This window comes from Thamnophis elegans, chromosome 2 (assembly GCF_009769535.1).
Source record: "Thamnophis elegans isolate rThaEle1 chromosome 2, rThaEle1.pri, whole genome shotgun sequence".
Classification (NCBI taxonomy): domain Eukaryota; kingdom Metazoa; phylum Chordata; class Lepidosauria; order Squamata; family Colubridae; genus Thamnophis; species Thamnophis elegans.
This window is the reverse complement of record NC_045542.1, coordinates 138,790,453-138,805,106: the sequence shown is the minus strand read 5'-3', so window position 1 is coordinate 138,805,106 and position 14,654 is coordinate 138,790,453. Positions and strand designations below refer to the sequence as shown.

At 38.6% G+C, this 14,654-nt stretch overlaps 1 protein-coding gene across 7 annotated transcripts in view; it reads left to right on the top strand.

The window, feature by feature from the left end:
* The window catches only part of PTPRG (protein tyrosine phosphatase receptor type G), a 731,369-nt gene that overhangs the window by 627,189 nt on the left and 89,526 nt on the right, over window positions 1-14,654 (top strand). For 6 of the 7 annotated variants that reach the window (XM_032209412.1, XM_032209411.1, XM_032209410.1 and 3 more), the window contains exon 13: window positions 12,403-12,535. In XM_032209412.1, coding sequence (XP_032065303.1) covers window positions 12,403-12,535 — 133 coding nt within the window. The remainder of the gene's footprint in view (window positions 1-12,402; window positions 12,536-14,654) is intronic. The other variant, XM_032209409.1, reaches the window with a different exon arrangement.

Below are 14,654 nucleotides of genomic sequence, written 5' to 3'. Positions count from 1 at the left end.
GATACAAATATTCTTTTCACAAAACAGCCTTTATTTTAGTAATTTATCTTATTACCAAATAATAGACTTAAGCATTTAGATTAACAATGGATAACATATTGCATTTGAGAAAATAATAATATTTAAAAATTGAACAAGTTGTCCCCAAAAATCCGACACCAAAGAAATAAAGACCATGCTGTGAATAATAGAATCCAAATTTGTCAAGCGTGAAAGATCAGGATCACACATGAAGTTCTGATTAAACTGATTTATTACTAATCATGCTTATGCACAGCTCAGCTGATGGTTGGTATTATCTTGGCATTAGATAGGGTCAAAGGAATTCAAGATGGGTTGAACATAGTCTGTTTGTGGCTACATAGAGACTCTAGACTGATTCCTCTTTTGACGCCTCCCCAAGATTCTGCCATTTTTTTCTCTACAATTAGATGGACAAGTAGGCTGGTAAACTGTGAGTGCGTATTAAAGGGGATGTTGAAGTATAGATAGATTAGAATAAATGAAAAACTTATAATTAAAAGAGGGAAGACTTCCAAATAAACAGGAAGATTATTGGACCACCACATTGGAAGAGGCAGGCACATTCATGGAAGATCGAATAAATGAGCATACATTCCAGTACAGAGAAGTTCCCTGAAAATGGACTCCATCACAAGTCAGAAGACTAAACCTCTGGTCCGGGTGACTGCCCAGATTCGATCCCGAAGAATAAACAAGTTCTTAATATTCAACTAAACAAGGAACTGTATTGAAAAGAGGTCTAACACTTGAGCTATTCTTCTTGGGTGAGGAATTGTAAAGAAATTTTTGCTTTTCAAAATAGATTTTGAAGGATGTTCGTGGATTTGAAGAAGGGCAAATCAAGGAGACCATATGTTCTTCTAAAAGCATTGGGTATGAAAATGACCTATGGACTCTGGCATCCAAGCACCTTCTTCTGAGTCTTGCTCAAAGACGCACACGTCCCTTTAACTCCAGATAAAATCAAATAATTTGGTCAATCTAGCAAATAATTTGGAATGCTTGGCTAATTATTAAAAGACAAAGGTGGATAGGGTTAGTAAATACATGATTCCAGGAAAAAGATTGTATAGTTTTGATTCTGTAGAGCAGAGCATGCTCAATTCCTAGTAATAATTAACTAAAGGCATACGTTGAGGATTCATGGATGAAATGGCATCAAGCCAGAATATATGAAAGAAGTGTCAAGTGTTCCATGTAATTCACTCATAGAAAACAGAACTTTGAGGCAGACAGGTTCCTCAAAGAACAATTTATTGGATACTTCATATTGGCACAACTGTTGAAAGCTGACTCTGAATTTTCCTGCAGCTTTCACCTGATTAAAAGTAAAAGTCGTCCCCCCCACAAGTCACTGATCATGCTGTCCAATCCAGGTGCTGTCCTGTTGCTAGGTTACACAGTCCTCCACTGACCAGCCACCTGTGAGAATGTCCTTGGTTCCCACAGGAAAACTTTATTGTTTAGGCTACAAAACCCCATCTAACTATTTCCCCCCCTCCCACCGTTGTGTGGCAACCCTGAAGCCTCCAAGATGGCTTCAGCCGGCGTCACTTCAGGGTTGACAAAAAGCAAACGTGCACTCAGTTTACAACCCATTCTTTGTTACTATGCATGCAAATTGTAACGAATGTAAGCAAAATTTGCATCACTGTTAATGAACCTGCAGAGGGCAGAGCAGATTGTTTTGTAATGAACTAATTGCTGCCCCCCCTCCCCCTCTTTGTTAGAGTTTCTGCTTCTAGCTGGAAAAGTACAAGCCATTTGATGACATTTTAGATCAGGTTTCTCCAAAATGGTTAATGGTGACCCTCCAGAGTCAAGGGGGTCAATGATGTTGTTCTTATTATTATGAGTAAAAATAGTATGTGTTCATTTTCATATAATGTTTGGCGGAGTAATGAACAATCTGAAATTCCCCTTCATTCATGTCTGAAATTTCATGAAGGAGTCAATGTGTTGAAGAGTTTGGAATGGTTGAAAATGAGATTCATAAATTTTGAGTAGGGCTTTAGTGCTAAATAATAATTACAGGTTAGGCACATTATAGTCACTGACATTGGCATATTTACTATCCTGAGTTTAAGATGATATCCTCCCAAAAGAAAGAAGATGGATGTGGGGGGGAGGCACGCAGAAAAATGTAGTATCCAAATTAGCACATCTATCCATTGAGTTAAGATAGTGTATTTTAAACAGTGCCTGGCAAACAGCCCTTTGCAGCCTGGTTGCCCTTGTGAAAAACTATCACTGTCTTATCATCCTTATTTTTGTTTTATTTATTTGTATCCCATCTTTTATTATTTTAAATAATAAGTAATTCAAACAACATAATATTCTTTCCTTCTGTCAGTGAAAATGGGTCTTGAGTTTGACACCCCTCGTCTAGGATCTAGTCCGTGATGGCGAACCTATGGCACGCATGCCAGATGTGGCACACAGAGCCCTCCCTGCTGACACGTCCGCCGTTGCCTTAGGTCACATCTCAATGGCGTTTATTTTGTGAGCTTCTGTTGCCCTACAAACGACGAAACAGAAGCTCACAAAAGAAAAAGATCTTACCTCTTGCCACGCTGCTGGTGTTGGGATGCCCCACCTCCTGTTGGCCAGCTGGTCTTCAGGTCTCTGCTGTGCATGTGCACATGCCCACGGATGCGCATGTGCACATTCGTGCATGCGTGCATTCACATATGTCCACGCATGCACGGGCACACCTTTCAGTTTGGGCATGTGTGTGCGCGCAGTTTAGGCGCTCGGTGTCTAAAAGGTTCGCCATCAGGGATCTGGTCTATTCAGATGTCAGCATAGTATTTAAAATACTGCAGTACGGTATTTCAAATAAGCTGGAGTTTGTGCAAAAAAACTTTGGAGATAACCTCATTAGGATAATTAAGCATCTGTGCATGGAGGGGGTCCCCCTCTCCCTCCATATGTGGCAAGATTTATTAAGTTATAATTTCTTGTCATTCTTGAATATTTTTGCAGTGCAGCTTGTAGATGCCAGTTTGCATGTAGGTAAACAAAAGAATCAGACCAGATTTTGCTGGCAGACTGTGTACACATAATATGACACTACAAAGGGGGAAAACGGGATGCCAGTCGAAACAGGAAAAACATACTAAGGTGTACAGGGAAACGAGAGCCATACTCAGTAAGCAATAGCTTATTTTATGGCTTCCTTTCATATTACAGAATTGTTATGGCATACTGCAGCATAATACTACAGTAGTAGAGTAGTATTAACTTTAAAACATCTCAGATTAAATTGAATGGTTTCTGCTGTGATGGAAGCAACCGCATTTTGAGCTGTTTCCATTTCACTGTTTGTTAATTAGGACACAGAATATCATATTTGAAGAGGGTTCTCTGGGGTGGGGGAATGGGGTATATACTTTGGTGTATTTTGGATTCTAGCAGTCTCTCATTTCATGCCTTTTCTCTGTCTGTATTCCCATTGAATTAAGTTTATTTTCTCCCCTTCTGTTTTGGGGTAACCAGGTATAATCGAGGGAAGTTTTTATTCAAGGAAATATTTTCATGATGGTTTTCTGCATTGAACAAGTGCTCTCTTAAGGGCCAATATGGATGGGGAATAAATTCATGTTTGACTCTCTGAGGGTTAGATTAGCTAATCTCTTTTTCATCTTTGTTTATAATGCTAGGGGATCTTTAATGATCCTAGATAATTATCCAAGTTGGTGAAAATTATTGAATCCAGTTTTCTTAAGGATCTAATTGCTATCAAAAAGTTTACTAATTTCACTTGGCTGACAAACAGTTGCCAGTGTTGGTGGGTAAGCAGGGAGTTGGACTAGAAGACCTCCAAGGTCCCTTCCCACTCTGTTATTCTGTTTCTGGTTATGCTAGGTAGAATGCTCTTGAGACGTAAACACTGTCTCTCAGTGTGTATGTGTTTGTGTGTCTACACATACAAACAAATGTATATTCATTCTCCTCCATTCTTTTCCTGGGATGAATTCCAAGCCAGCAAAAGGCAAACTGAATTAATGTAGCAGTGACATATGCCATCAAAAAGTGTTTGCATTCCTTAGCAAAACTCTAGTTTCCTCACCCTTTAAAAATGGGCAAGTTTACAAAAAAAAAAAACTATACAGGATGTTTTTGCTTCTGAATTGCCTTTATTTAAAAATTGAAAAATAAAAGGGATAAGCTTTTATTGCTGTGCAAAGTTGTTGGAAGGCAGAGAAGTAGAAACATGCAAGCTTTTCTATATATTTTACACATTTTTTAAAAAACAATCTACAACAGGCTGCTTTTTTAGAGATTTGTCAGTGATGGACCCATGTTGGGAGCAACTTCTCCAAGAATCTTTTAATGCACTTTGCTATGCTTGCTAAAATACTTCAGATTTAAAAACAAAACAAAACAATTGTCACCCTGTCAACTGTCCAGTTGGAGAATCCAGAAAAAGAAACCTCTGGGACATTTTTTTTTTTAACCAAGAGTATAAACTTTACTGAATAAATCACATTGGCCCAGAAGAAGCAAAACCAGCTCTGGGTTTCCCATGCAAAAGCAAGCATAGTTAATTCCCCCTTTCCCTGCCACCCACAGTCCATTACGTCCACTAATCACTTCTGCTCATTTTGTTATGGGAACCTGCTAGCCACAATGGGACACCTCCTCGGTGTGTCCTTGAAATGGAAGCAATGTCTCAAGGGATCTGAGGGATGCTTGGATGCCATTCCCCCAACCCTTTCATTGGTATTCCATTCCACCCCCTCCCTTTCATTGCCAGGCTGTGAGCAAAGCAAAATGTAGATGAAAGTGCGTGTCAGTCTTGACACACCCATGCCCACCAATGTAAATGTCTTGTTAAGTTTCTCTCTGCCTTTCTTTCAAGATGCATGTTTATAGTGTGTGTATGTATAGCCAGATAGGGATAGAAATATATACCTATTTGGGGGTGCTCCATCTGGAATGCCAGCAAGCAACTTAGGCAACTGTTCTCCATATTTCTCAAAGATGAAGCTCTCACAGCTGAGACCTATAAGTCAGGGACTTCCCATCCAAGTGTAAAGGGAAACTCCATTCCACACATGTACATACTTTCCTAATGTTTGGAAGGATAAGACGCGTGGAAATGGCAGTAGGCGTCAAATTGGTTGGCTATCACTTTAAAGAACAATGAAAACATCTGTTAACAGCCTCTGAAAACAGGGAGGCAGTGGCGTTTCTCTCATCTAAAGAAGCCATCTCTTGATTTGACATTATACACTATTACATTATTCCATCTTCTCTTTTTTAAGGAAAGATAATGGAAAAAGTGATTGGACTACTTGGACTACCTGAGATGTAGACTATTTTATTCCTTTTTATTCAGCATTGAATAGAGGAAATGCAGCTTTTCTGGTCCTATTAGAGCTATCAGTGGTGTTTGATATTATTGCCCCTAATCTCCCACTGAATCATCTGTGAGGTGTAGATGATGGGCCATTGTAGTGGTTCCAGTCCTTGACTGGGTTTATTAGACAATGAGTTTTCAGACTCTTGACCACCACTTTATATGATGCCATAGAGTTTAACTCTTTCCCCCATTTTTAACGTTAATATGAATCTACTGGGGCAAGTAATGAATGGGGCTCGAGTCATCAATATTAAAGATAATGAGCTATATATCTCCAATCCAGATTAGGCAGCAAATACAACAAGGTCCTTACTTGATGTCCCAAGGCAGTAAGGAGACACATGGAACAAATCTAGTTAAAATTGAATCCCAGTAACATGGAGTTGCTATTGTCAAGGAAACATTTGGAGTCCTTTGTACAGATTCTTAGTAGATTATCATTCCCCCTAAAAGCAGATCTGCAATTTGGGGATTTCTTGGATTTATAGACTCTATTAGATTGGCAGGGGTGTCAAACTTGGGGCATCATGTTGTCGTCACATGATGTATCGTGACCTCCCCCCCCTTCGCTAAACCAAGGGTGAGCGTGTCCAACCTGCGACGCATCTGGCCCGCGGGCCACAAGTTTGACACCCCTGAGGTAAAGTCTGAAGCCTGGACAGCTTCTGCCTTATTCTGTTAGACTGGGAGGTCCTAGTAAAAGTTACTCACACTATTACAGATTTGGACTGTTGCATTGAACTCTACTCAGGGCTGCTTTGAATATGATCAAAGACATGGTGCTGATGGGAGAAGCCTGCAGCAGAATGGCAACCATATTACAGCTTTACATTGGTTGCTAGTGATTTTCTGAGGAAATTTCGAGATAACCATAAAGCCATATATGGTTTGGGCCCAGCTTACCTGCAGAATATTCTCCAAATAGAATCTGTTCTTCGTGTTCATTGAATTCAGAAGAGACATTGTGATCACCTCTACGGAGCTTGTGAAGGAGAGCCACAACCAGACTTTTTCAGAACTAGTCTCTTCCTCCTAGAACCGTGTGTCTTAAAAAGTGGTCTTCGTCTGACTTCTAAATGTCCATCAGTTTTTGTCTTTCTCGGTGCAACAAAAAACTGGGATTTTCAGCAAACATTTGTGGATTGAAATTTTGGGCATGCAGATATTTTAATTGTTTTACACCAGGTTTAAGGAAGGGTTTTTCATTTATTGTTTTAAATTATTTATTATTAACTACCTAGAGTTTATGAAAGAGGACACAAACATTTTGTGTAAATAAGTAAGTAATTCTTAGCTATTCATATAGGTCTTTGTTTCCACCTAAAGTTAATCCAGGGATTTAGGTCACAGGCATACATACAAATAAATAAATGAATAAATTGAGAGTCCCCTAAACTGGAAGATGAATATATGGAATATTCTAAAGCTATTTTCTAAATGTAGAGACTTTATTCATTCTTAATCATTTAAACTCAGCTGTTTAGCAGAAGGTAGAAAAATACCAAGTGGGTCACGAATTTCCAACACTGTTCATTCTACTGAGTGAAATGAAGGAATGAATGTTTTTATCACATTAAGACATTTGGAACATTTCAGATTTCAAACTTGAATAGCAATGCTGCTGCATTTTTATAATTCAAAACCCATAAAAGATTTATCATACATTCATAAAATCATACTTTTTAAAAACTACTCAGTGCCTTAATTACTTATAGCTTTAATCACAATGATGATGTAAACCACCCAGATTCCCTTAGGTGGAATGGGCACTATAGAAATTTAATAAATAAATTTATGTGACTAAAGAATATAAGCTCACTCAAGTCTGATATCTTCTAGGCGTTTTAGAATCAAGTCACCTTGATCTCAGACATTGCAGCTAAAAATAAAAGAATGTATAGCAAAACATTTGGAGTGTATTATAGCATCTATTTCTGGTCTACTCTTCCTTAAGGTGTCTTCATATTTTTACCTGCTGGCACATTTAAGAAAATTATCAGTAATTAAGGTTTCAACTTGTATTGCTTTGGACCAGATGTTGTCTTTAGTTTGTGCAAATAAACAGAGCGTATTACAAACACCAGTCTGTGCTACAGATGATAAACAGACCTTTGGGAATGACTAATGTAATTATAAAGTGAACAAATTGTGAGCTAACTTGAATTATAGAAATAAAGGTAAAGATCACAGATCACAGATATTTGGAAGACCCTTCACAATAGTTTGCCTACTATTAATAAAACATTACTTAATCTTTTAATCTGCAGAGCTTTTTAAGACATCACATCCTCCATTATTAGGTATTGTCTGCTAATGGCTAATATCTCCTTCATTTGTCTTTTCCATATTCTAGTCATCCTCTCATCAAATCCTATTCTCCTGCATATTTTGTATAGCTTTATTGGCCATCGTTTTAAACTTAGGGCATGTTTATAGCAGGAAATATGTGGATTCTGTTTGAAATTATATTGCTGACAATGTAATTAATACAAAAATCAGTTTTCTGGGCTTGTGTCATAAAGAAAACTCTTTGCTAGCACAACTGTTTTAATCTGAACTATTTATGAAAATCATTCTCTCTTCGAAATTCATTGCTTATATGACTATGTTCAATATTTACTTTGATTTTAACTTTACCAGAGTAATCGTTACCAGAGTAAGGTTCTACATTTAGGCAAGAAAAACAAAATGCACAGGTACAGTATAGGCGGTACCTTGCTCAGTTGTAGTAACTGTGAGAGGGATCTTGGAGTCCTAGTGGACAAGCATTTAAATATGAGCCAGCAGTGTGCAGCAGCTGCCAAAAAAGCCAACACAGTTCTAGGCTACATAAACAGAGGGATAGAATCAAGATCACGTGAAGTGTTAATAACACTTTATAATGCGTTGATAAGGCCACACTTGGAATACTGCATTCAGTTTTGGTCTCCACGATGCAGAAAAGATGTGAAGACTCTAGAAAGAGTGCAGAGAAGAGCAACAAAGATGATGACTGGAGACTAAAACATATGAAGAATGGTTGCAGGAACTGGGTATGTCTAGTTTAATAGAAAGAAGGACTAGGGGAGACATGATAGAAGTGTTCCAATATCTCAGGGGTTGCCACAAAGAAGAGGGAGTCAAATTATTCTCCAAGGCACCTGAGGGTAGGACAAGAAGCAATGGGTGGAAACTAATCAAGGAGAGAAGCAAATTAGAACTAAGGAGACATTTCCTGACAATTAGAACAATTAATCAGTGGAACAGTTTGCCTCCAGAAGTTGTGAATGCCCCAACACTGGAAGTCTTTAAGAAGATGTTGGATAGCCATTTGTCTGAAACGGTAGAGGGTTTTCTGCCTAGGCATGAGGTTGGACTAGAAGACCTCCAAGGTCCCTTCCAACTCTGCTATTGTATTGTATTTTTATTTTAAGGACCTTCTAATAAGGTCCTAATAAGAAATACTTAATATTGCATTTAATTTCGACCTGGATGACAATAATAAGGACAATGATAAAGTTACTTATATCCTATGTTCTTTTTGTGTTGCCGACAATTGATAATCTCCTAGCACCTGTGTTTTCTTTCTGCCTAACCTATGACCTTTGGATAACAGGCCCTAATAGGCACACTTCCTTCCATTGGCCAGGAGACACTAGAACCATAGTCTTGCTTAGCAAAGTTACTGTGGTCATTGTATTGCAGATTGTGGCCATGAAGACTCTGCTGTGTATTTACTCATAACCACATTCTTTTTCCACCTAAACCTCTCTTGCAAAGCTGACTAACATTCTCCCCGATGTTTCTTAGCAAATCATCCACTCAAAATCATTTGACTTCACAAAGCTTTGTAATTTTCAATTGAAAAATCGGTGGGGTTTCTCCCCACCCCCCCAGAATTTGCTTATTCTACTTAGGTTTTCTTTTCACTGATTTTAATATTGCACAGGTAGTCTTCAACTTATGACTGCCACGGAGCCCAAAATTTATGTTGCTAAGTGAGATATTTATTAAGGGAGTTTTGTCCCATTTTGTGATCTTTCTTGCTGCAGTTGTTAAGTGAATCATTGCAGTTGTTAAGCTGGCAACATGACTACAAAGTGAATCTGGCTTCTCATTGCTTGTCAGAAGGACCCTTGCAACAGTCATAAATATGGCTCAGTTGTCAAGTGTCTGACTTTTGATCACATAACCACAGGGATGAGGCAATGGTTGTAATTGTGAAAAACTGCCACAACTCACTTTTTCCAGTGCTGTTCTAACTTTGAATGGAGTCTAAATGCACTGTTTTAAGTCAAGGAGTATCTGTATTCGTTTTAATTATTGCCTGCTCTGAGTAACAATTACATGATTTTTATTATTATAAAAGCATTAATATGTTATAAGCCGATGGCAATGTTGTTTTCTGTTTCTGCTTGGTCTGTATATCCTGCTTTTCATAAATGAACAACTATATTTCTCTGCTAAGATTTGGTGTGTTTGGAAACAAAATCGAAAATCACAAGCCGTCACGGGATAAGATTTCACAATACAATAAACGTTTCAATAAAGTTTTATATGTGGGTAAAGCTGTATAAATGTAAGAGAGTGAGGTGGGTATCTTGGTTTAAGATAAAGTCCAGCTGAGCCCATGGCTTGTGATTTTATGTCGTATGCATTCCCATGGGTACAAAGGGGCATATTTTACATGTGTTGCATTATAGCAGTTACTTCTAGCATAAAAATGTGCCCTTGTGCCTTATTGATTCTCCAGGTAAAATGGATTTGGGGGTTCTGCATCTCAGTTTGTGAAATTAGTTTATTATTTATTTATAATTATAATTTATAATTATTATGCACTGACTATTATTATTATTATTATTATTATTAATTAGTAAATTTACTTTACTGCCATACTAATGAAGAGATGTAGAGGATTTGCAAAAGCGATTGCAGTGATATTGTTGTTCTCATTGTTCCTCATACTTTCCTCTTATTATTTCTTTATTATGTCCTTCTTTTGAACCATCTAGTAGAGTGAAAAGAGGGTTTGTCCTGGAACTGAGTTTGGTTGGTTTAAAAAACCAGGTCACTTGATCAACTTGCTGGCAAATGTGGGCACGAGACTATTTTTGCATCAGGTGCCCCAACTGAAATTATTAATGCTCTTTCTTGTAAATTCATTTATGTCCTCTCCATGTTCCCTGTGATATCAATTTCACAAGATAAAAATTGCAAATCATTGAATACCATAATTACATTCAGTGTGATGCATATTTATTAAGATTTAAAGTGGAAGGTAAACTGGTCTTATAGATGCATAGATGTACACACACACACACACACACACACACACACACACACAAAACATATAAAGTTTCTGTTCTGACTTAGGCTTGTCTGTTCTGACCTAGGCCTGATACAGTAAAAAGCACATGCTTAGTCCCAAAAACTCTCTTTTTATTTCAAAGGCTATGAATTATGTTCATTCGCAGCCCGTAATGAGTCCCAAATAGTTGGAAAGAGTCCTTCAGTAGGTTGCCAAAGTCCTTCAGGGTAAGGCTGATAAGCACCCACCTTTATCTTCCTTGAAACACTGCCAAAGACTTAATTGGCAATTAGCTTGGCAGGGCCACATGGAGCAAAGAGTCAAAACGGAGTTTCAGAAGGTAAACTGACCAGTATGAACCAAGTTGCTTTCTGCAATGGCTCATGTCCCTTTGCTCCTACTTTATGTCCAATCACCTCCAAGCCTTACACCCAAGTCGTCCCTTCTGTCTTAATTGTTCTTGCCTTACAGCAGCTCTGCGCATGCACGCACTGGGAACTGGGGGAGCTTGTTCCTCTGCCTTGCTGCTGTCCGACTCTGGAGGCTCCGGAGGGAGCAGATAACTCCCATGGCCCTGGCCCCATCTCTGCCTCTGACGCAGACCCCTCGTCCAAGCCTTCCCCATACTCCAGGACTGACCCATGTTCCTCCCCAACCTCCTTGCTGTCCGACTCTGCTGCCAGCTCCTCAGGAGGACCACAACAGTTTCCTATCCTTAAAGAGGTGCCTTATTGGCCAAAAACACCAAGATATTAAGCAATACATTTGTGGCTGTTAAACCAATTCATCTAATGAGGCTGGAGGAGAAAGCCCATTGATAAATACTATAAATATTTCTCCTAGTTCTTGCAGTTTTCTTGGCAATATTTCCAGATGTGTCTTGTCCTTACCTTCTGTCTAAGGCTGAAAGAGAAGAACCAACCCAAGGTCACCCAACTGTAATAAAATGGTTGTAAAATCCGATGCATTCACCTGTTGACTTGTTTTACAATTGCTTTGACTTATAACAGATATCCCAGTCCAAATTGTAGTTGTGAGTCAAGGAGTACCTGTTTGTTTGCTTGCTTACTTGTTTAAGCACAAAATGATGGCTTCAGTGCTTCTGCTAACAAATCTAAGACATTCCAATTGTGTTTAAACAGTGTTGCATTTTTATCCATGCCAAGAACTGTGGCAATGAGTCATTGGCAGGCAGTGCCTTTCTGTTGGTCAAACGTTAGCACCAGTGAATCAGATCCTTCCCACTTGTAAAATGTTGAAGAAGCCCCTTTGGAGCAGGCCTTCAAAAACATCCAGACCAGGGACAGTTTCTTCATTGGGGAGAAGTTTTAAGAAGCAAAACGGGTAACACCTCATAACACCTCTGCCTGTTTTCCAGTGAAGTTTTCCTTGAAAATTTGTGTTCACCATAATTTCCAGATTTTACCAAACACTCATCTGAACATCTCTCTTTGATCTGTAGGACAATGTTTTAAAAGTCGTCTATCCTCTATTTTGCCTATGTTGGTTTAAGGATGTATCCTCAGCCAGAAGGAAATGTACCAGCCATAAATCTGTGGGAATTCTTCACTGAATGGATCCCGGCCTTACTGGGCTGCACTGCATACCCAGTTCAGCTTCTCTTCTGGGCTGCGTATAGAATGGCAAAAAGTTAGTGTTGTTTACTTATCACATTTTCTTCATAATGACCTATTTTGTTGTTGCTGTTTGCTTTATTGTACAGCAGACAAGAATATTTCCAGCATGACCAACAGACCCACTCGTGGCAAAATGGAATGGATCATTCCTCTCATTGTGGTCTCAGCCTTGACATTTGTGTGCCTAATCCTTCTTATTGCTGTGCTAGTTTACTGGAGGTGAGCCTTTCTAAATAATCTCAATTATACGATGGTAAATGTTTTAGTCACTTTATTCTCTCCAGGCTATTTCCTATTTTGTCATGAGAAAAAAAGAAAACCTTTGACAATCAGCTATTTATTGACAGCTCAACAATTTTATGTCATGAAAATGATGCACGAGAAAGCCATCGCCTTTGTATGTAGAGGACTCCAGTATCAAGGAATATCTAAGGAAGTCCTCCATTACCTGAAACCCTGGACCAGTAATTCCAAATCTTGCTTCTTGGATCTGTTAGACTTTAGCTTCCATCTTTGGGGGGTAACAGTTGGTGGGTTATAGGAGCTGGGGCTTAACAGTTTGGGAGAAAGATGGAGAAAAAATCATTTTAATGCTGCATGTAATTGGGTGGTCCAAGATATCTAGGATCACTGTGAACTATGTCGGCTTTTGTTTCATAAGATGATATTATCTACAACAGTCACTCTTATTGTGTGGTTTGAGGACCACTGCGGGTACATGGTCATCACAAGGGGTTTGTGAAGGCTTGAAGAAATGTTATGATTTAAATCTTACCTTTTGGTGGTCCGTGACCACTGTCCGTGGCCACAAAAGCTATTTAAAGGGGTCCATGGTGAAGAAAAGGTTAAGAACCACTGATCTGCAACAACATTCATAAGTGGTTTACTCCAGAATAAATCCCAGGTGAGATAGCTTTTTAGTTATTTGCAATTGATCTATGACTGTATCACCAAACAATGCAAGAAGTATTGACTGCATTATAACATTGGTAACCATCACTTTAAAAAAATAGCATTTTAAAATGTATAGAATAAATCTAATAACACGACTATCACCCCCTTACTGAGTTTCCATTAACAGAAATAGCAGGACAGTCCCCCATGGCTACAAAACACAAATGCATCATCACACCCACATACACACTTCCTAATCAACTACCATGGATTTTTACTAAGTAAAAATAGTTTTTTACTATTAGTTGAGTAGTTGAGTTTATTTCTCATTTTGTCCTAAATACCTTCTCCCGAACCTTTTCCTGGAAAAGGTCGGGAGAAGGTATTTAGGACAAAATGAGAAATAAACAATATAGGTGAATGTTAAGGAAAATGTTGATTAGGGTTCAGGTTTCTGCTTCCTCTTTGGTTTGATTGCATCATTTCTCACACATACCTGACACAGTCCCTAAGATCAAATTTAGTGGTTAAAGGCACCAGGCTAGAAGTCACAAGATGGTGTGTCTTGGGCATCAAGGCCAAGTATGTGCTTTTGGGCCACTCTCTCTCAGCTCAACTCACGCCACCTGGTTATTCTTGTGGGAGGAAAGAGGAGGAGGAGAAAGGAGCATTAAGTATGATCATTGCCTTTGAGTTATTTTTAAAAATAACAAAGGCAGGATAAAACATAAAAATGTTTGCATCCAAATGCTGAGTTGTACTCAGAAATACAAGAACAAGCTTCTGTGGTCCATATTTTGTATCTTCTCCTCTCCTCTGATGCAGCCGTTTCCTTTAGCTGCAGTTTGCCATGATACCCAAACTTTCAACCGTTGTTATATCTTGACTAATATCTACTGAAATTAGTTTTAGTTTCAAAATAGAAGCAAAGGCTCAAGCACCAGGCTCAAGGTTGACTCAGCCTTCCATTCTTCCAAGGTGGGTAAAATGAGGACCCAGATTGTTGGGATAAATAGGCTGACTCTGTAAACCACTTAGAGAGTGCTGTAGAGGACTGTGAAGCAGTATATAAGTGCTATGTGCTATTGCTATCTCACAATATTTCCAGAAAAAGAAGTGAAGATGAGTCTATGAGTTAAACCCTGCAGCGCTTCCTTCTTGTAACTCTCATTCATTCTTTAATATCATGCCTGAATAGTCATTGATATTTGGTATATGTTTGTTAGCCCAGAGGATAAATGGCAGTCATCTCAAGGCACTCAGAGGTAAATGGTAAGTGCATAAGAATCCATTCTAAGAAGAATCACATTGTCATTCATATTTTGGATTACACTGGGCTGTGATTTACATAATGTGCCTGATTTTTCTTTGGTTTCCTTTTCATCTTTGAGAAAAATCAGTGGTAAGAATATCCTTCAAATGATGGGGGTTTTCTTCTTCTTAT